This window comes from Amblyraja radiata, chromosome 12 (genome assembly GCF_010909765.2).
Source record: "Amblyraja radiata isolate CabotCenter1 chromosome 12, sAmbRad1.1.pri, whole genome shotgun sequence".
Classification (NCBI taxonomy): domain Eukaryota; kingdom Metazoa; phylum Chordata; class Chondrichthyes; order Rajiformes; family Rajidae; genus Amblyraja; species Amblyraja radiata.
In genome coordinates this window covers 32,144,919-32,168,398 of record NC_045967.1, presented here as the reverse complement: position 1 = coordinate 32,168,398, position 23,480 = coordinate 32,144,919, and the positions used below count along the sequence as shown (strand labels likewise).

The following is a 23,480-nucleotide window of genomic DNA, read 5'->3' as shown; positions in this document are numbered from 1 at the left end:
ACCTTTCATCATGGTTAAGTTGATTGAAATTATCTGTTCTGAGAGGTTTTATTAACTGGGGTGCTGGGCTGGGCTGGGCTGAGCTGAGCTCCTTGTACATTCTGGGAATGGTGGGCATCATTGTGTAAAATGACTGGATGGTTTTCTACCCAACTGAAAGGATAAATGTAGTTTCTCACCATTGAGACTTGCCATTTCCCCCCCATTCTGGGAAATTGTAACCAATATATTTTCATCCTGTTCAAGGTTAGTTACAGAGGTAATTTCTAAGTCCTAGTTCACACACCCCTGTTGAATTAAACAGCAGAGCTATGATATGCAATTAATGATTTACATACCTTGCATGCCAAAAGACTCCTGCCTACAAATATACTTTGTGTTTAACTGGTCCTAAAAATCTTTCATGCAGCCATAAAATATATATTGTGTGTGATTTTTTTTTTCTTATTCTGATGCACAGAAGCACATTGATCAGTTGGCAGCAACACCACATGACAAACTTTGTGGCTTATGCCTTTCTTTCAGTAGTAAAGAGCTGACCAAATACATACCGGGTTTTCAGATTATGAAGTCATGTAACAGCAATTCATCAAGGTGTCAGCTAGGCTTGATCGGTGTTAGATATATTCGCTATTTAGCCAAGAAATATGCCTGAATAGATTAAGGTTTAATTAATGTGTTGGGACCTTTTCAGACTGATAACTACTATTTAAAACTGTATTTTAAATCTTGGGGAGACAAAAAAATAATGAGATTAAAAGCCAGCACAACTTGTTTCTATTTATAATAAAGATTGCAGGTAATGGTCCAAATGTAATGCAGCCTTTGTTTTAGTGCCACAGTTTACATAGCTACTGTTAAATGGTAATGTTCAAATCCTGGTCCTAAATAAAAAGTAAACGGGTCGCATGGTCTTAAATTTATGTAAAACCCAATCGTGTGAATCCTAATACAACACACTTTTGTTTTACTAGCAAAAAAGTACAGAAGAAATAGATAATAAATCAGTAAATCTGTTTCATGTGAATGCGTTCGATGGAAAAGAAAATTGTTGCAAACATGTACTTGAAAGCTGCTGGATGATGTTTATTTACTGGAATGGATTTGTTTATGTGATTATGCTGCAATTTTTGTAAAGCATTGGTGAGAAAATTTCGATGATGGTGTGCTACAAAATATTTTGTCTTTTGCAGTTTGATGCACCATTTATTTAGGTAATAAGGACTTGAAAAGAAATGGCTTTATTATATATTTTACTGTATTAGAACATAAATTGAAGACGTTGGATTACTGGGTAAATCTGCAATATTAACACCAAATGCTGAGCATTTTTATATTTAGTTTATAACTTTGTGTCCTCATTTTGCTATGAGGATACTTGCATTGCTCCCAAGATTTCTTACCGGCCTTTGTATTGGAAGTCCTTGTAGCCAATGCCTAGTGCGGTTTACAGCATACGTGAGGACAATACGGGAAACAACTGCCTATCTCTGTAACTAATCAAATTAAAGGACTGTGAAAAGAACAGAGCAAGTCTCAATCAGAATATTTAATTCAATTCAAATTGGTACAGCAAGTGAAATTAAAAAAGGAAAGAAAAATTGGATTGTTAGTGTTAACAGAGTCCAAAAATATGAAAACTAATTAAAATATTTTACTACAGTTCTTCAATCCCCAAAGTAATTTTAATCTGGAGACATAATGCCTTATAATTGATACTTTCCTCAGTCCATTTGTAGAAGTTTGTCAGAGTATATAGAAACATAGAAACATAGAAAATAGGTGCAGGAGTAGGCTGTTCGGCCCTTCGAGCTTGCACCGCCATTCAATATGATCATGGCTGATCATCCAACTCAGTATCCTGTACCTGATTTCTCTCCATACCCCCTGATCCCTTTAGCCACAAGGGCAACATTTAACTCCCTCTTAAATATAGCCAATGAACTGGCCTCAACTACATTCTGTGGTAGAGAATTCCAGAGATTCACCACTCTCTGTGTGAAAAATATTTTTCTCATCTCGGTCCTAAAAGATTTCCCCCTTATCCTTAAACTGTGACCCCTTGTTCTGGACTTCCCCAACATCGGGAACAATCTTCCTGCATCTAGCCTGTCCAACCCCTTAAGAAATTTGTAAGTTTCTATCAGATCCCTCCTCAATCTTCTAAATTCCAGCGAGTACAAGCCGTGTCTATCCAGTCTTTCTTCATATGAAAGTCCAATGAACTGGCCTCAACTACATTCTGTGGTAGAGAATTCCAGAGATTCACCACTCTCTGTGTAAAAAATGTTTTTCTCATCTCAGTCCCAAAAGATTTCCACTTTATCCTTAATCATATGGTGAACAAGCTGAATCTTCTTGAAATTGTCAGAAGTTAGAGGGGCTAACATGCCTTTTTCATGATTACATTGATGTCCTGGGCTCAGGACAGGTCAACTGAAATGTTAATGTTGAGGAATTTGATCTGCTAACATCTCTACCACTGACACACCAACGATAACTGGCTCGGGGTCTCTCGACTTCCCTTTTCTGAAGTCACTGATTAGTTTCTTGGTTTTGTTGGTGTTGAGCATCACTCATCGAGATGTTTTATTCTCTTCCCTGTACGATGTGTCATTATCATCTGTGACTTGGCCAACACCAGTGGTGTTATCAGCAACTTTATAAGATGTAATTGAAGCTGTGTTTAGACGCACAGTCATATGTGGAAAGTTAGTAGAGCAGAAGGCTAAATACACAGCCCGAGGTGCACCTGTGTTAATGATTGAGGTCTGCCGATGAGGAAGTGAAGAATCCAGTTACAGAGGGAGGTCTAGGGGCCCAGGTCGTGGACCATGGTGGTGAATTTGGAGACGGTGATTGTGTCAATGCTGATAACTCAATAACAATGTGATATATGCATTCCTGTTGTCCAGATGCATCCTATAGAATAGATCCACTATCCAAGAACACAAGAAAATAGGACCAGGATTAGGCCATCAAATAGCTCAAGCCATTTAATATGATGATGGCTGATCTATGCTGACCACAACCCTCCCATCATTAGCCTCAGCCTAATAATGTAGCATTTTCAGGAGCATGGCATCTTGGACAGCAGCTTACTGATTTCTGGCTTTAACTGCATCTGTTTAGTTGCTGGATTTGTCATCTGATATATATGTTAATAACACTGAGTGCTGATTCTCTCATAAATTTTTCTACCTCAGTTTTTGGCTGAAAAACCTTTGTTTTGCCTATCTCCTAATTTACACAGTTATTCTTCTTTCTGTTTAGATATTTTATTAATTTCATATAGTATTTTCCAGATTGAGAGATTGGGCAAGTGATTATATCTCAGAACCTTCTTCAAGAGATCTATCTGCGTAACAATGGATTCATTTGCTGGAAGATTTATGTTTTGTGTGGACTTGGGTTGATTCGCTCTCTGTGGAGACCAGTCTTATTCTGACAGCATGAGGATCAGTCTAATCCATTGAGCAGCAACTCAATGGATTGGGAATGGTGATTCAGATGCTAGATCGGTATAGGTGTTTGGGGATGGGAGAATAGCTTGAGAGACCAAATTGGTAGTGATTTGGACAATGGGTTAGGAGGTAGATTTTTCACAGCAATGGTTAGTGGGTTGGGCATGTGAATAGTGGAAGGGGGATTGGTGAAGTTCAGAATCTGGTAGCATGGAGGTAAGGCACATAAGGAAGAGTTGTTCTAACATTAAGCATTTGACTTAAAGGTGGCCCACAGGTGTCAGGTGTCAACCACCAAACACCAAGGCGTAAGACCCTTGTACCTGCTTAGGTAAGTCCCCTTTAAGTAAAAATGAAATGGGCTTCAAAGCATTGTTAAGGCCTGTACCTTCTTTTGACCATATATGCATGGTCCTAAATCACAGAAGTGACATGCAGGTGTGTGCTGCTCTTGCGTAGTCTGGGTTATGCATATTAGCCGCGCTAATGTTTCGGAATAAAACAATATGGGACATGATAGAGCCTGCAGTAAGTAAAAACTTTTCCCTTGCAAATTAAATATTTTTTTTGTTGAAATTATATCATGCAGGATAGAAAAATGTATGCCAACCAAAGTCTGCATATTCTCATAAACTTCTCCAAGGGATATTTAGCGTTGGTATAATGTTGTTAGGTGTTTTTAAATCCCCGAATGAATGCATGGAGACTTGTGTTTAAATTAAAATTAAAACTGGGACCTCCTTAAGGATTTTCCAATACCATGTAAATGCAATTGACTGTTTCATTCTATCAAGCCTCATTATGTGTTGTGTTATTAGTGGCTTGTAGAATTATTCATTAATATTTCACCATCTCAATAGCCAATGTATGATTTACAATCTCAAGATAGGGGAAATACATTAGACTTCTTTAAGTTAAATTTTGTATTATTAATTATTGTAAACATTTATTACAGACATTCTTATTTATTTTTTCTAAAGGTTTTAGTTGGTTACGTCAAAAACTTTATATTACTCTATTTCTTCTTTGACTGCATCCCAAGGTGTTTTTTCTAGTATATTTAGTGAGGCAGAGCAAAAATATTCCCAATATGTTGGTCATTAGAAAGTGTCATGGGTGTTCAAGATTTTGTAGATTGTGAAAAGATAAAAATCAAGATGCGAGTGTTACTAGATGATTCACTGTAATGAGAACGAAAATGTTTATACCTAATTAGACATGTTTAATGGTAAAGAGGGCTCATGTAAGTTATTTGGTTATAGTCCTTGCTCACTACAGCTTGTTCTCAAATTGAATGAGTAAATAAGTGAAAAACTGTCTCTGATAAACTGGACATCATGTACTGAGTCCATTTTGTGCAATAAAACAGTGTTTGCTTGTACACTCATTGCAATAAATAACACAAAGTATCAAGTTAAGAGGTTGAACAACCACAAAAGTGATTAATGTTGATTGCTCATTAAGCATCGATGGCACTGCTTGGCTATAATCAGATTAGTTGTGCAATAGAGTGCATTTGTTCTGCAGTCTGAATGTTTCGCCATCAGCGAGTCAAAGTGTCATGTTGCCCGTCATTCTGGATACGATTTGCCATGTTTTTTTATTAAAGCTAGTAAAACGGTTGATATGAAGTGTAACTAGTAAAACTAAAGCAATGCACTGTAACAGGAACAAGATGTCACAACATTTTGGTCTCAATTAAACTCTGACCAGGCAAGGATGCACCATCTCTGACTGTAAAGGCACCCTCAGCTTTGCATTATAGCTCTGATTTTCCAGGACTGTCCGAATTCTCCCCAGTCAGGGCAAAATATAAACAGGCAACATTTACCAGCAGCTTGCCCAGCAATCTCTGAGGAAGACCTAATCCGATTTAGGTGATTGTTGGGCTGTGGACAAGTGGTCCATAAGCTTGAAGAAGACATTCCTGCCCTTATTGGAATTTAATCTCTGAAGGAAGGTTGGGGAGAAGGTGGAGAGGGGTGTGTATTCAAGGTGTTATCATCCTTACTTTTTTGCATATCCTTCATTTATTTGTTCTATATCACAGCCTATTTCTCTCGTTTCTCTTTCATAGAAACATAGAAACATAAAAAATAGGTGCAGGAGTAGGCCATTCAGCCCTTCGAGCCTGCACCGCCATTCAATGTGATCATGGCTGATCATCCAACTCAGTATCCTGTACCTGCCTTCTCTCCTTACCCCCTGATCCCTTTAGCCACATGGGCCACATCTAACTCCCTCTAAAATATAGCCAATGAACTGGCCTCAACTACCTTCTGTGGCAGAGAGTTCCAGAGATTTATCACTCTCTGTGTGAAAAATGTTTTTCTCATCTCGGTCCTAAAGGATTTTCCCTTTATACTTAAACTGTGACCCCTTGTCCTAGACTTCACGAACATCGGGAACAATCTTCCTGCATCTAGCCTGTCCAACCCCTTAAGAATTTTGTAAGTTTCTATAAGATCCCCCCTCAAACTTCTAAATTCTAGCGAGTACAAGCCGAGTCTATCCAGTCTTTCTTCATATGAAAGTCCTGACATCCCAGGAATCAGTCTGGTGAACCTTCTCTGTACTCCTTCTGTGGCAAGAATGTCTTTCCTCAGATTTGGAGACCAAAACTGTACGCAATATTCCAGATGTGGTGTCATCAATACCCTGTACAACTGCAGTAGAACCTCCCTGCTCCTATACTCAAATCCTTTTACTCTCAGTCTGAAGAAGAGTCTCGACCCAAAACATCACCTATTCCTTTTCTCCAGAGATGCTGTCTGACCCGCTGAGTTACTCCAATATTTTTGTGTCTATCTTCTTCATTAACACAGGTCAGGTTGTAGCAATAACCCCTTTGCCTGTGACAGGTAATTCCTCAAATATTTATTTGATGGAATTAAATTTAATTTAATTCTTATAGAATTTTTCGAGGATGTAACTAGTAGAAGGGAGAACCAGTGTATGTGTTATATCTGGACTTTCAGAAGGCTTTCGACAAGGTCCCATATAAGAGATTAGTATGCAAACTTAAAGCACACGGAATTGGGGGTTCAGTATTGATGTGGATAGAGAACTGGCTGGCAGACAGGAAGCAAAGGGTAGGAGTAAACGGGTCCTTTTCAGAATGGCAGGCAGTGACTAGTGGGGTACCGCAAGGCTCAGTGCTGGGACCCCAGCTATTTACAATATATATTAATGATTTGGACGAGGGAATTGAATGCAACATCTCCAAGTTTACGGATGACACGAAGCTGGGGGGCAGTGTTAGCTGTGAGGAGGATGCTAGGTGACTTGGATAGGTTGTGTGAGTGGGCAAATGCATGGCATATGCAGTATAATGTGGATAAATGTGAGGTTATCCACTTTGGTGGCAAGAACAGGAAAGTAAACTATTATCTGAATGGTGGCTGATTAGGAAATGGGGAGATGCAACGAGACCTGGGTGTCATGGTACACCAGTCATTGAAAGTAGGCATGCAGGTGCAGCAAGGGGCTTGTTCACGCGGAGACCCAGGACCGTTGGAGACAGCGGTGGAGGGTCGGAGCGGTGGGGGCTTGAGTCGGGCACGGGGCTTGTTCACGCGGAGACCCAGGACCGTTGGAGACAGCGGTGGAGGGTCGGAGCGGTGGGGGCTTGAGTCGGGCACGGGGCTTGTTCACGCGGAGACCCAGGACCGTTGGAGACAGCGGTGGAGGGTCGGAGCGGTGGGGGCTTGAGTCGGGCACGGGGCTTGTTCACGCGGAGACCCAGGACCGTTGGAGACAGCGGTGGAGGGTCGGAGCGGTGGGGGCTTGAGTCGGGCACGGGGCTTGTTCACGCGGAGACCCAGGACCGTTGGAGACAGCGGTGGAGGGTCGGAGCGGTGGGGGCTTGAGTCGGGCACGGGGCTTGTTCACGCGGAGACCCAGGACCGTTGGAGACAGCGGTGGAGGGTCAGAGCGGTGGGGGCTTGAGTCGGGCACGGGGCTTGTTCACGCGGAGACCCAGGACCGTTGGAGACAGCGGTGGAGGGTCAGAGCGGTGGGGGCTTGAGTCGGGCACGGGGCTTGTTCACGCGGAGACCCAGGACCGTTGGAGACAGCGGTGGAGGGTCAGAGCGGTGGGGGCTTGAGTCGGGCACGGGGCTTGTTCACGCGGAGACCCAGGACCGTTGGAGACAGCGGTGGAGGGTCAGAGCTTACCAAATCCCGTAACGTTCCACACTCCATAGGGAGGGTTTCTGGGGAAGCCGCTGATTGGTGGGAGCAGACTAGAGGAAGCAGCTGATTGGGTGCAACCTCAGGTTAGCATTTCTGCTTTTTGGTTAAAGGTACAGTGATTTAGTAAGGGTACAGTGAGCTAAGGGAGGCTAGGGAATACTGTGTACAGTTCTGGGGTCCATACTTAAGAAAGGATGTACTAGCCCTGGAGGCAGTGCAGCGAAGGTTTACAAGATTAATTCCTGCAATGAGGGGATTGACATATGAGGAAAGGTTGAGTAAGCTGGGACTCTACTCTTTGGAGTTTAGAAGAATGAGAGTCGATCTCATTGAAACGTATAAGATCGTGAGGGGCCTTGATCGGGTGGATGCACCGAGGATGTTCCCAATGATCGGGGAGGCTAGAACTAGGGGACATAGTTGCAGAGTGAGGGGGGGCTCTTTTAAAACTGAGATGAGGAAGAACTTCTTCACCCAGAGGGTGGTTAGTTTGTGGAATTCACTGCCCCAGGGAGCAGTGGAAGCAGAAACGTTAAATTTATTTAAGTCAAAAATAGATGGTTTTTTAGCTGCCAAGGGGATAAGGGGCTACGGGGAGAGGGCAGGGATATGGACCTAGGTATGGTTAGTATAGTAGACCTGAGTGATCTCCTGGACAAGTGTCGATCGCCTGGATTGGGGTCGGAGAGGAATTTCCCGGATTTTTTTCCCGAATTGGACCTGGGTTTTTATCCGGTTTTTTGCCTCCCCCAGGAGATCACGCGGTTCTTGGGGTGGAGAGGGGTGATAGCGGTATAGAGGGGAGGGTAGTGTCTTGTGTTCTGTGTCTTGTGTCTACTGTTTGTGGGTAAGTGTGTCTGTTTAGTGTTCAGCCATGAGTGAATGGCGGTGCGGGCTCGACGGACCTGATGGTCTACTCTCGCACCTACTTTCTATGATTAAGCAGTGAAGAAAGCGAATGGTATGTTAGCATTCATAGCAAAAGGATTTGAGTATAGGAGCAGGGAGGTTCTACTGCAGTTGTACAGGGCCTTGGTGAGACCACACCTGGAGTATTGTGTGCAGTTTTGGTCTCCTAATCTGAGGAAATACATTCCTGCCATAGAGGGAGTGCAGAGAAGGTTCACCAGACTGATTCCTGGGATGGCAGGACTTTCATATGAAGAAAGACTGGATAGACACGGCGTGTACTCGCTGGAATTTAGAAGATTGAGGGGGGATCTGATAGAAACTTATAAAATTCTTAAGGGGTAGGACAGGCTAGATGCGGGAAGATTGTTCCCGATGTTGGGGAAGTCCAGAACAAGGGGTTACGGTTTAAGGATAAGGGGGAAGTCTTTTAGGACCGAGATGAGAAAAACATTTTTCACACAGTGGTGAATCTGTGGAATTCTATATTTAAGAGGGAGTTAGATGTGGCCCTTGTGGCTAAAGGGACCAGGGGGTATGGAGAGAAGGCAGGTACAGGATACTGAGTTGGATGATCAGCCATGATCATATTGAATGGCAGGCTCGAAGGGCCAAATGGCCTACTCCTGCACCTATTTTCTATGTTTCTATGTAAAATTGCTTTCATGCCACCCGTTATAAGCTACTATTAAATTAAAATTAACAAGGGAGACCCATATATGTAGCTCGGTCAGAAATATATTTATGTAATGAAAAATTATCACCCAAACAAACCAGTTTAATAAATATCACATTTTTATTCGATCATCACAAACTGGGATACAAGATGGTGTGTGGTGGGGATAGAGGTGATTGTGAGCAATCTTTTCAGAATTCATTGAAACCAATTTATTCCAGAAAACTCTGGAAACCTTAGTTGATCAGTTAGAAATAGTTCATGTATGCTACGAACATGACTAGAAACCTAAGCATTCTTCAGATTTAAAAAAATGGTGCTAATTTTAACTGAAGCTAAAATTTCATTCATCAGTATGCAAGCAGCTACCAGTGGTCTATTCGAGCCAAAAGAGTGCTCCTCTGGTAGATGGAAACCAGGGAATGTCTCGGCTTACCTTAGGGAATGTTTAACTTAAAATGTACACAATTCATCTGGGATATGTTGGTTAGAAGAAAAATTAAAATTGAAGTCTCACCCGACTGCTTTTTTCTATATATATTCTACTCGGATTCATTATAGATTAACAAGAATTTATAACTGTTGAGTTATCTGGCATTACTTAAAATTCATAGGTTGCAGACAAACTAGGTGAAGAAGAATATTAGGCGACTTTCACTTAACAAATTATATTTAGGGCAAAGTGCCAACGATAGATGATTAATTCTTATTATATTTCAAATAAACCTTTATATACAAGGGCTTTAGCTGAGTGAATTGAACATTTAGTGTTAGTATCATTATAAAATATGTTTATCCATGTGAAGTCTAGTGAAGGTTAAAGATGTACTTTATTTTTCTGTTTGTTGAAGCACTCAGCATTGCAGATAATTGCCTGTTCATTTGGTTGTTAAGAACTAAAAATAAAACAACATTCCCTTTGGACAAGTACATCATGGAGCATATTATTCACTTTGTGATATCAGAATTATTGTAGTCCGAGATTATGCATAGAGGCCAGTAATTCAGAGTCTGTAAACGCTCTGTCTGTTTAGAAATTTAACAATAGTGGAATTACATTCACAATAGGGCAGTCTGAATTCTAGGTGTTATTGTGCTCTTTTATGCTTATCTCAAGAACAGCTGTGTATTTCTCAAAATGTTCCTTCCTGGCTGCATTAGAGTCTTCATTATTTAAAAACAAGAAGTTCAAATTCTTTCAGTTGTCATTAAGAAGAGAACTGTGGTCGGGTTAATAATGACCATTAATGGCTCATTTCTGCACTGGCACAAGTCCCACCGATTGAAACAGCTCAGTCAGAATTTCTCCATAACACTTGATGATGTGAAATGACTGTATTTCGTTGAACCTTTTCCTTTGCTCCACTAGTTTGTCAAAGTGCATGGGTCAGAATTTTTTTACAAGCTTTTAAATTCTGCTTCCTGCTTGGAAAGAGTCCATATTTCTGGATTTATTGATTGATTAGTAGATTACTTTGTTTGCTCTCTCCTCACAAAATGGTCAAGTTGCAATGATAACACTGTTTTCCTATGAATGAGGAAGCTGTTAATATTTATCTGTTTCTGCGAACTTATCAGATCTTAAATGCATAGATTGGGGCTGCGACACCTTTGAGGATCAAGGCAGTCTCGAGTTTAAGTTTATTGTGGGTTTCCAAAGTTGTCTGGTAAGTCCTAAAGACATTATAGGAGCACCCTTCTAAATGAAAGGAAACAGAAAGCTGTAATTAATTTGATAAATGTTCTTATTTACAGAAGCCATCATGGAGCATTTGTATTGATTCTCTTCAGTGGCTAAGGACTGGAGCTTTGGGAGGGGTAAGGCCAAAGAGAGCTCAGTTGAAATGTGCCCACTCCTTATCACCGTTGTCAGAATGATTGGCCTCTTAGGAGAATGCAAACTGGTCATGGGCTTTCTCCAGTCTCTACTGATCAGTTAAAAACACTCACTAGAAAAGGTATTGTTTGATGGCCAGTGAAGAGAACAGTCACGTTGACGCTGATCTGCCAGCATTGGTTGATGATCTGGAGAGAATATTGAGTTTCACAGGCTTGCTAATACAGATAGATATTCATTAAGCAAGCTGCTCATGGAAAAGTAAGAGAAATTCTCAGAACCGATCCCTTTTTGCCTCATCCCTGATCCTTTTAACATTAATGTTGAAACAGGTGTATTGCAATAATAGTATAGATGTTGAATCTGCTTCTTGAGCTGAAACCTGTTTTGTGGAGTGTTTTATTTTTGTCAAAACATATTTGAAGCACATTTGCCTGACCGAGTAAATTCTCTAGACTGTCTTATTGAGTTTCATTGTCTGTACTCGTTCTCACCTAACAAACAGCCAACAATAGCCTGTTTCCTTTATCTTCGTTACTTTTTTGCATATCTTTTATTCATTTGTTCTATATCTCTCTATATCACCATCTATATCTCTCGTTTCTCTTTCCCCTGACTGTCTGAAGAAGGGTCTCGACTCGAAAAGTCACCAATTCCATTTCTCTAGAGATTCTGTCTGACCCGCAGAGTTACTCCAGCGTTTTGTGTCTATCCTCTGTTTGTCTGGCAACTTGCAATCATACTGTGCCTGAATGTTGGTAAATCACAATGTGCAAGGTAAGGGAGGAAAGAATATTGGGAAGCAATGGTTTGGGGAGTGAGTTCCAAGAATAGGAGCTTGGCTCCTAATATGGAAAGATGAAAATCAACGACGGACTCTGTTTTTAAAATAAATGTCAATAACAGCTGACGGGAGTTTTGATTTCCCATGACTGGAGTTGATTACTAAGATTTGTAACTACGAAATTCTTCAATTTTTCCTAATTCCCTGGGGCAGAATGTTGAACTTTATCATAATGACTAATGCACCTGGGAGTGTGGACACAGTTCATCCACTTGGTGAGTGTGAAGGGAGAAAGTGATACTTATGGGCACAAATCTAACCTGCACTATTAATTGTGTTCTCTTGCACTGTTTGTTCATAATAATGAGGACATTCCACCATCACTCACTTGAAGGAAAGGGTGAATCAAAAGAACCATTTTCCCTTTAATTAATTATTTTAGTTTACTGAACCACATTCAAGAAGCTCCATCACATTCCAATCAATTTATATGTTCAAGTCATGTAACAGCTTCATGTTGTTCCCATTCAATCCTAATCTAAAATATTGCAAAGTATATCTGGAGATGATTTTAAGCACTTTGTGTCATTGTGTAATGGAACCTGCTCTGTAGCTGATTCAGAAAATACTTAAACGTTGGAATACATTGGAATACTTCTGATTTGTACATATATACTGGCTTAGTGTTGAATATTGTCAGGAGATCTACAAAGTTGATTCTTTAGGACATGTTCTTCCATAAAAATAAACAATTTTGAGAGCTTTCTTGAAGGACTGGGGAAGGATGGGTGAAATTATTAGAAATGAATTTGATCTACATTAATAACCAATGTTGTGGTTTTTACCACAGATCATCTACATTCCACTGGGATATTCTTAAAATTAGGGCAGACGATATGTTAGATGTGATTTGTGTTTAAAACCTCAAGCATTTCCACTGCTTTGGCTGCTGTTGCACTTGAGTAAATGAGCCAATTTTTTGGAAATGCCATCCTTCCATTGGCAATGGTTTTAGACACAAATGTTCATTAAGTGTGGAGCTTTGCTTAATATTCCTAATGCATGACTATATATATGGGTCTCTTGTGGACATTCTTTTTAACAAAGCAAATGTTGGTGAATATTCTGTCCTCAATTAAAAAAAAATTATAGTAAAAAATATTTAAAGGGCATGATATAATAGGAGAATCAGTTGCAGATTACATGCGCGTTACCATAGGATAGGAGCATTGTAAGCTGCAGAATTAATCTATTCATGGGTTTCAGGGACACCATACCTCTTTAGGTATGTGTTATTAATTTTAAATTCTGCACATCAGTTGCAAAATTAAAATTCTGACCAAAGATAAAATTCACACTACAACTGTTCACTCTCATCATTCTTGGACTGTCTGGAGCTCCCCTGACACTTGATGGCAAAATCACATTTATGACTCGTGTGCCTCCTGCCTCCTGCACAACCTCCACATGGGGATACAAGCTGGAAGACAAGTGAAAAAGAGATAAAAAAAACAGAAGATGCTGGAAATACACTGGAGGTCAGATGAAACCAAGTCTCAGGGAATGAAACCAAGTCTCAGGGAATGAAACCAAGTCTCAGGAAACTGCGTCTTGTGCAGTTTAATGCATTGCAAAGCTAACATTCTGTTGAAATGTGATGTATTTGGTGAGACCTGCCATTATTGGTGCTCCAGAATACCTTTACTGGAGATCCACTGTCCACCATGCCTGGTAGCTAAAATTAATGTTGAAACAATAATCGCAGTATCAGGAAACCAAAGAACGAGAAGTCGGCTTAAGTAATCGGGTACTATAAAGTTAATCAATCAAATTAGTTCTTTAATATTTGGTATTCATCCACACCAATCCTTCATGCAACTTTACAACATTTTCTTTATATGTCATGTATAAGCTTGTCTATTAGACAGCTGGGCATAGTGTTACGATATGATGTACAAGAACTGCTTTCTCACAATTCACAGCTGATTGCAATATTGGACTACACTTGGGAGATGCATCATAATGGTTGACTGATTATGCCATGGTGTTCAATGATAAAGGGATTAAAAGCACCAACAACATTTAACACATCAAAAAATGATTCCTGTATTTCTCATGTGGGTAGCACAGTACCTTGTGTTTTAATGCTGGCTGGACCTGAGTGACAGTTAATGGTTGAGTGATAGTTGACTGGATTCATAGTGACCGCATGTTGCAAACTTGCTGCAGGTGTCCTCCATCCAAGTGATGATGCCGTCCTGTTGACATGAACTACCAATGCCCCAGAACCAGGGGCCATAGTTTAAGAATAAGGGTTAAGCCATTTAGAATGGAGACGAGAGAGTGGTGAGTCTGTGGAATTCTCTGCCTCAGAGGGCGGTGGAGGCCGGTTCTTTGGAAACTTTCAAGAGAGAACTAGATAGGGCTCTTAAAGATAGTTGAATCAGGGAAAATGGGGAGAAGGCAGGAACGGGGTACTGATTGGGGATGATCAGCCATGATCACATTGAATGGCAGTGCTGGCTCGAAGGGCCGAATGGCCTACTCCTGCATCTATTGTCTATTGATGGATCATTGCTGGGCCATTTCCTAATAGAAGCGGCCAGGGTCAGCTGAACCCCCCAATACTCCATTAATCTAATGGGACAAAGTAAAAGCAAGTTTACCCTCAAGTTAAAATGACAAAAGATTTTCACTGAAGCATGGAACTATCTTTTCAATAATGCAAACCTCTTTCAAAGATAGTTTTAAAGCTCCAAGCCAAGACATGGTTCAGTTGTGAATGGAACAATGCAGGCTGAGATCATACATGATGCAGTATAAATAGTAATATTCCAAATGAGCACAGAGTGAGAAATGTTAAATCCAGCTAATTTCTGAGAAATCTGTGGAGGACGCTCTTTGAAATAATTGGGAGGGGGGAGCTTCTTCAGTTCATAAGCCAGATTTGTGTAGTATCCACTCGCTATCCATCCTTATTATCTGGGTTGGATGTGAAGGGTCAATCTAGCTGGCTTTCTAAACCCCAGGGTAAAGATGGCCGGGTCCAGATGGTCATAGGCCTGGATTTAGCATGTCAGCACAATAATGGTAGGTGACATGGAAGAAGCTGCTGATCAGATTACCATGGTTTTGACCCTGGACAATGCAGATTGTTTGTTGAACTGAGGAATGACAGGATGCAGAAGGGGCAGGTTTGTGAGGAGATGGCCTGGCCAGCTTTGTGAAAGCTGAGAGGAACAATATGTGGCTGAGTTGCAACTGACAATTTCTCCCAATGGTTGGTGAGTGTGATGCAGGAATTTACAGATGTTGTAAGAGGCGGGCAATTAGCAACAGAATACAGTAGCAAGAGGGAAGAAAAAGAATAATCATGTCCTCTGAAGAGCTGTTTATATCAAATGTCATTGTAGGCTATGAACACTAATCTGTGATGGTACATTGTGCTGGTATACACCACTTTTTCTCATCTCTACAGCTGGGAATTAATTTCTTAAAGCATTCCTACCACCTATAGGGCATGTCAGGAGTGTGGGGATATGTTTTCTGTTTGCTTAGATGACTACATCTCCAAGAATACTCAAACAGTTTGACACCATCTAGGATACATAGATACATAGAAAATAGGTGCAGGAGTATGCCATTCAGCCCTTCGAGCCAGCACCGCTATTCAATGAGATCATGGCTGATCATCCACAATCAGTACCCTGTTCCTGCCTTCTCCCCATATCCTTTGATTCCGCTAGCCCTAAGAGCTCCATCTAACTCTCGTTTGAATGCATCCAGTGAATCGGCCTCCAATGCCTTCTAAGGCATAGAATTCTACATATTCACAACTCTGGGTGAAAAAGGTTTTCTTCATCACAGTTCTAAATTACCTACCTCTTATTCTTAAACTGTGGCCCCTGGTTCTGGACTCCCCCAACATCGGGAACATGTTTCCTGCATCTAGCATGTCCAATCCCTTAATAATTTTACGTGTTTCTATTAGATTCCCTGTAATGTAGCTGTAATAACTACCATCAACATCCTTCTAAATTCCAGGGAATACAAGCCCAGTCATTCCATTCTTTCATCATATGACAGTCCCGCCATCCAGGGAATTAACCTCGTGAACCTACGCTGCAGTCCCTCAATAGCAAAAATGTCCTTCCTCAAATTAGGAAAACAAAAATGCATACAATATTCCAGGTGTGGTCCTACCAGGACCCTATACAACTGCAGAAGGACCTCTTTGCTCCTATACTCAAATCTTCTTGTTATGAAGGCCAACATGCCATTAGCTTTCTTCACTGCCTACTGTACTTACATGCTTACTTTCAGTGACTGATATACAAGGACACCAGGTCTTGTTGCACTTCCCCTTTTCCTAATCTGACACCATTCAGATAATAATCTGCCTGTTTGTTCATTCCACCAAAGTGGATAACCTCACATTTATCCACATTATACTGCATCTGCCATGCATCTGCCCACTCACCCAACCTATCCAAGTCACCCTGCATCCTCATAACATCCTCTTCACAGTTTACACTACCACCCAGCTCTGTGTCATCTTTAAATTTATTAATGTTACTTTTAATTCCTTCATCTAAATCAATAATATATATTGTAAATAGCTGAGGTCCCAGCACCGAGACTTGCGGCACCCCACTAGTCACTACCTGCCATTCTGAAAAGGACCCATTAATTCCTACTCTTTGTTTCCTGTCTGCCAACCAGCTGTTGGCAGACTATCTGTCAATACCCTACCCCCAATATCACGCGCCCACTAATTTTGCCCACTAATGTCCTGTGTGGGACCTTATCAAAGGCTTTCTGAGTCCAGATACACCACATCCACTGGCTCTCCCTTATCCATTTTACTTGTTACATCCTCAATAAATTCCAGAAGAACAGTCAAGCAAGATTTCCCCTTCATAAATCCATGCTGACTTGGGTTGATCCTGTTACTGTTATCCAAACGCATTATTACATCTTTAATAATTGATTCCAGCATCTTCCCCACCACCGATGTCAGGCTAACTGGTCTATAATTCCCTGCTTTCTCTCTCCTTTCTTATAAAGTGGGATAACATTAGCTACCCTCCAATCTACATGAACTGATCCAGTATGGGAAAAACATTGGAAAATAATCACCAACTATAAAGTGAGCCACTTAACTGATATCCAGTCCGTCACCTTAAACATTCACTGCTTCCACTGCAATGTAGCTGTAATAACTACCATCAACAAGCCTCCGTGCACTTCTTGGATATCATCTACTCAACCATCATACTTAACTTTCTTGAATAACAAGGGTGGCTGATGCATGGGAAAACCACCTCCAACTTGGAAAGATAACCCAAATCTTTCATTATTACAGGGTCTAAATCTTGGATTTCTCTACTCAACAGCACCTTGGGAGTATTGTATTTTCACATGATCAAGTGCAGTATTTCAAGAGGGGGGTCACCCCACCAACCTTCTTCTCTTCACAAGGGCAATTGGACATGGACAATAAATGGTGGCCTTGCCAGTGATATCCATATCAAATAAACAAATGAAAATAATCCATAACTACAAAGATGAGGGCCAGTTCAATGTTGTTTTCGGCCATGACCCCAGCACTAATTGCACAAGCTCAACTTCAATCACACTGAACCAAATCATTAAGCAGAACATTGACACTGCATAAAATTTGTACTGTGATTGTAAAATTGGCCCAGAAAGGTGGTTACCTTCAGTAGGAAAGAGAAAGTTGTGTTTCTTATCTAACTACTTAACAATGGAATCGGTTCCACTTGGAATATCAGGAAAGTTTAATAGCAACCTTGTATCACCAAAGCTAGCAAGATTTTATGAGTTTTTTGCATAAACTTATTTTTTAAAAGGACTCATTAAATCTGCTCATCTAAAAAAAGTTTGTTTGCATCCTCTTGCTTTTGACAGTTTAAATAACTTTCATTACATTTACTACATTCCTAATCTGTGAAAGCAATGTTTTATCAGGACGCTTGTTTAGTTCTGTTGAGAATTTCAGATACAAATTATTTTGAGCGAATATCTTTTTGCACAGTTTGCAGTCTCTTTTCCAATAATGCATGAAAATGAACACTATTGATGTACTTGGGGATTTATGATTGCGATTGTTTTGCTGCAGGGGATTCTGCACAAATGTGATCTTCAGGCAGTTGGAATAAAATTATTAATCCCTGAACTAGTCAGTGATGTATTTACAACTTATCTGGTAAAATTGCTTTCACTTTCATCTTTCATTCTTCCCATCCTCCAATTTGTCTAAAGTTCATGGAAACATGAAATATTTCCATTTTTCTTTTATGAATCTCATTTAAATTCTCTCTGTGGAAACACTTGGACAAGCCTGACTCTTTTTTTACTGTGATCTGAACAATCGTTTCTAATTCCAATCTCATTTGCAGGAACCCCCTCGTGCTTTTAAAACCAATTCAAAACAGATCAGGATTATTTTCTAAATTCCTTTTCTGTGGGAAAATGCATTCCTTAATCCGATTCTTATAGTAAACAAATTTTAATATTAAGACTATAATTTTTAAGATAAGTGTGCTTATCATTTGGAAACTTTTACATTTTCTATTCTTTTTAGATCTTTGCATTAATAAAATTATGCAGCACAATTTGAAACCAAATTGTGCTATATTTCTTGCATTTATTTTGAAATCAATAGCCATTAACAAGTCCCACTTGTGGAATAAAGGCATTTAATTTAACATGCTCTAGTAATAAAATCTCTTCGATTATGAATAATGTTGAAGGAAGACTTGGTTCAAACGTGCTGTTCCGTTTTCCACCTCACTGTTTCCTATCCTCCCAAACAAGCAGAAAGGGTACAGTGACATAGTGGTCAACTAGAATTTAGAGGCCTAAATTATTGACATGGAGACAGGATTCAGAATCCCATCACACAGCTGGAGAATTTATTTTGAAATAATTTAGAAAATCCAAAATAAAAAGCTAATGATAGTAATGGTGACCATGAACAACTAGATTGTTGTAAACATCCATTTTGTTCACTCTTGGCCTTTTGGGAAACAGATCAGTCATCCATTCCTGGTATGACATCTATGAGACTCCAGACCCACAACAACGAGATCTCCGTCTGAAATGGCCTAGCAAGCTGCTTGGTTTCGAGACAATCGAATATATCTAAGGACACGGTGGGAAGCTAGAGAAGAAATTGCAGGTGCCCTGGCTGAGATACATTAATCATCATTAGATATGGGTGAGGTGCTGGAAGACTGGGGGGGGGGGGGGGGGGGGTCTATATGGATTACAGCAGGGCTTTTGATAAGATACAACATGGTAGTCTGCTATAGAAAGTTAGATCACACAGGATCCAGGGAGAGCTAGCTGACTGGATAGAAAATTACCATAATGGGAGGAAGCAAATGATAATGGTAGAAGGTTGTTTTTCGGACTGGAGGCCTGTGACTAGTTGCGTGCCTCAGGGATCAGTGTTGGGTCTATATCTGTTTGTGGTTTGTATTGACTATTTGGGTGAAAATTTTCAAAGTATGATTAGTAAATTTGCAGATGACATTAAAGTGGAATTATAGATGGTGTAGATAGTTATAAAAAATTATAGTAGCATCTTGGTCAGTTGGGCAAGTGGGCGGAGGAATGGTTAATGGAGTTTAATGCATGTAAAGTGCGAGGTGTTGTATTTTGGTAAGTCAAACCAGGGCAGTACCTTCACAGTTATTGTCAGAGCTCTGGGAAGTGTTGTAAAGCAGAAGGCTCGATGAGTGCAGTTACATAGTTCCTGAAAGTGGTGTCACAGGTAGATAGGGTGGTCAAGAAGGTTTATGGTACATTGGCCTTCATCAGTTGGGGTATTGAGTATAGATTTTTGGATATTATGTTAAAGCTGAACAAGATATTGCTGAGGCTACATTTGGAGTGTTGTGTTACATTTTTGTCACCCTGCTATAGAAAATATGTTGTTAAGCTGGAAACGTGCAGAGAAGATTTACGAGGATGTTGCCAGGACTTGAGGGCCTGAACTATAGGGAGTGGTTGGGCAGGCAAGGACTTTATTCCTTGGAGCACACGAGGATGAAGGGTGATCTTGTGGAGGTGTATAAGATCATGATGGGAATAGAATGGGTAGATGCACAGATTCTTTTATCCAAAGTAGGGAATCATGAACCAGAGGTCATAGGGTTAAAGTGAGAGGGGAATGATTAATAGGAACCTGAGAGGAAACTTTTTCCACACATAAGGTGGTAGGTATATAGAACGAGCTGCCAGAGGAGGTAATTGAAGCAGGTACAATAACAACATATAAAAGACCTTTGGACAGGTACATGGATATGAAAGGTTTAGAGGGATATGGGCCAAACATGGGCAGGTGGAACTAGCGTGGATGGGGCATCTTGGTTGACCTGGGCAAGTTGGGCCGAAGGGCATGTTTCCATGCTGTGTTACTCTATGACTCTATCTCAAGTATGGATGGACGTTAAATGTAGGCCGTAGCTGCAACATTCATATTCCCACGGATGAGTGAATATATAGAGAAATAGAATTTACTAGGCAGGCTTTGGTAGATGTTCTGCAAGATTAATGGTTTTACATTTCATGCTCCTATTAATTGATTGTTATTGGAATTTGAGAGAATTATTTTTGACCATCAGTGTAAAATAAATATTTTTCTTCAAAGTAGCAAAAACAATTAAAATAAATTATTTTCTCCCACGACAGCTCCAGGCCTGGAAGACCTCCAAAACGTACACTGAGTGTAACGTTGCCAGAAAATTCTCGCATCATGCCCCATGCAGTCCCAGGTCTCTTATCGCCAGGAATCATCTCACCAACAGGTAATGAAATCCATAAAATCATCAGCACAGACATTGTAAGGCTTTTCAATTGAAATGAACTAATATTGATTGAATAGGCTTGTCCTTCAGGGGGTTTTATGCTTCAGTAGAGGTTGGAATATTGGATTTTTTGAGTATTCATAAAAAACAATATAGCTTTGTTGTTACATTGTTTCAGATTCAATGTTGTTTGATACGCATATTCATTTCTCAAGTTATATATTGCCATTTTCTCCCAGGACACAATGAGAGTTGTTGGTTTGATCAATGAGAAATACAATAACTTTCATAAAGTGAATCCTCAAATTCAGAATTCTAATATTGGTACTTTATTTATCTATATATTATGACAATTCTTTTATAATGGTACTTTTGTAGTCTTACAATTAACATTTTTAAGTGTAAATTACAATGTTTGAAAATATTTTTGCCACTTTTGTCCTCTCCAATGTGTTGGTATCCAGTCAGGTAATATACAACAGGGACATACTCCTCTCTGATCGTCTGACAAGTACCCAGTCAAATCTGTGATGTAATTATGTCAGCTATCTACTCAACATGAGGTAAGAAGGGATAAAGCCACATCTGATCCCATCCTCATCTGATGACCAAGGAACACAATAGTGGAATTCTGAGACATGAGCTCAGTCTCTCTCTTTTGTCTCCTAGTCTTGAGTACCGAGTTGAAACGTTGCCTGTTCCTTTTACTCCCCAGATGCTGTCTGACCTGTCGTGTCCCTCTGGCAGTTTGTTTTTATCTCTCACTTTGTCCCAAAGAGTCCCCAAGGTCGCTCGCATTGTCCTTATTGGTCTTTATTGTCTTGTGGGAATGACAACACAATACAATACAATACAATACCTTTTATTATCATTTGAACCTCACATGAGGTTCAAACGAAATTTGGTTTCTGCAGCCATACAAAAAAAGAACCAAGACACACACCAACACAATTCAATTCACATAAACATCCATCACAGTGAGTCCTCCTCACTGTGATGGAAGGCAAAACTTAAACATATCTCTCCCCTGCACTCCCCTCTCCCCCCCATGTCAGAGTCAAAGACAGAGTCAAAGCCCCCGGCGGGCGATGTTAAATGTCCCGCAGCCATTAAAGCCACGCCGGGCGATGCAAGGCCACGCACCGGGTCTTGGTGTTGGAGCCCCGGCGGGCTCTTGGTGTTGGAGCCCCGGCGGGCTCTTGGTGTTGGTGCCCCAGCGGGCTCTTGGTGTTGGAGCCCCGGCGGGCGCTCACAAAGTCCCGCGGCCATTCCAAGCCGCGCGGGGCGGTGATGTAAGGCCCCGCTCCAGGTAATCTTCAACCCCGCAACTCGGGCGGGAGAAGTCGCCGCTGCGGTAGCCCCGAAAAGCGGCCCCCCACCAGGGACCCGCGGGCTCCCGGCATTACCGTCCACAGACCTGCGGTAGGAGCTTCCGAATCTCCGGGTGTCGGGTCACAGCAGCGTCCACCACAGCTCCACCCGCTCCGGACTTGGCCAGCTCCGTGATGGTGAGTAAATTCGCAGCTCCGCGACTGGAGCCCCAGGTCATTCCTGTTGGAGGCCGCTCCACGTTGCAGCCCCAACGACAACGGAGACCCGACAAAGAAAAGGTCGGGTCTCCCGTGCAGGGGAAAGACCTTAAAGTTCCCCCACCCCCACACACACATACCCCGACATAAAAAACAATAAAAACTACATAGAACAAGACAGAAAACAATAAAAAGACAGACGGACTGCAGAGGCCGCTGCTGACATTCTTCACCCCACAATACCTGATATTTCCTGACAGTGTCAGTGACTGACAGTGTGGGGAGAAGCCAAAGGGAAAGGATATCAATTTGTTTTAGAATCTTAATAACTCATAGCACAAGAGTCAGCCATTTGGTCCATTCTGTCTGTGTCTGCTCTTTATAAGAGCAATTAGGGTTGGTAGGGTTGGCCTTCAATATCGCCATTGCTGGTTAAGGGGTATGACGTTCTAAATGATGGAGATTCTATAATCAAGATGTTTTTGTTATTTTTCCTATCATCAAAGGAGTCTTGAAGGAAATATCAGGTATTGTGGGGTGAAGAATGGGTTATGGTGAGGACCAAATGGAATGTGCATGTTACATAGAAATAACCATGGTCAGTTTCCAAATATATCTTCCATGCATAATGTACTCATAAATAGTTGTGAATATCTCTTAACAACAATGGAAATGTCCCAAAATTAGGTGGGAATGGGTTAGCATTATGCCATGTTCTATGAGTTAAATTCAATTTCAAATCTCTTTATTTCTTTGAAAATCCAATGTTGCTACCCTAAAGCTGCTCCATATGAAAAGAGATGACTTATCCACGGCTGCTAGGAGTACTTCTACCTACCTGCTGTCACTGTGATAAATGACACACCCCATAGTGTCTGAACTCCATCTGGTTTGCCCCAAAACAACTAAAGAGAATTTGTCTTCTACAGTCTTACACGTACATTATAAAAATGTGTTTGAAAATTACTGAACAAACAAGACTGTGGCCCACAGCGAGGCAAATAAAGGTATAGTGACAATGTTCATTAACCTTTAAACATTGGAAAAGTATTTGTGCTGTGTAGTTATCAAATATGACAAGGTCAAATTTAATTGTTAATGACAGGGCTTTGCCTGATCATGCACTTGTAGTTCACCAATCCAATTGCAGTATGTACTGCACTGCACAAGCTTCTTCAAAAAAAGGGTTACAAAGAATTAGAATTGAATTGAAGTCATTGCACTTTATTAGACAGTGACCCAGTTTTACA

At 40.8% G+C, this 23,480-nt stretch overlaps 1 protein-coding gene across 11 annotated transcripts in view; it reads left to right on the top strand.

Annotated features, from left to right (window-relative positions):
- The window catches only part of dach2 (dachshund family transcription factor 2), a 363,969-nt gene that overhangs the window by 149,966 nt on the left and 190,523 nt on the right, over nucleotides 1–23,480 (top strand). For all 11 annotated transcript variants that reach the window (XM_033030400.1, XM_033030408.1, XM_033030406.1 and 8 more), the window contains exon 2: nucleotides 20,586–20,701. In XM_033030400.1, coding sequence (XP_032886291.1) covers nucleotides 20,586–20,701 — 116 coding nt within the window. The remainder of the gene's footprint in view (nucleotides 1–20,585; nucleotides 20,702–23,480) is intronic.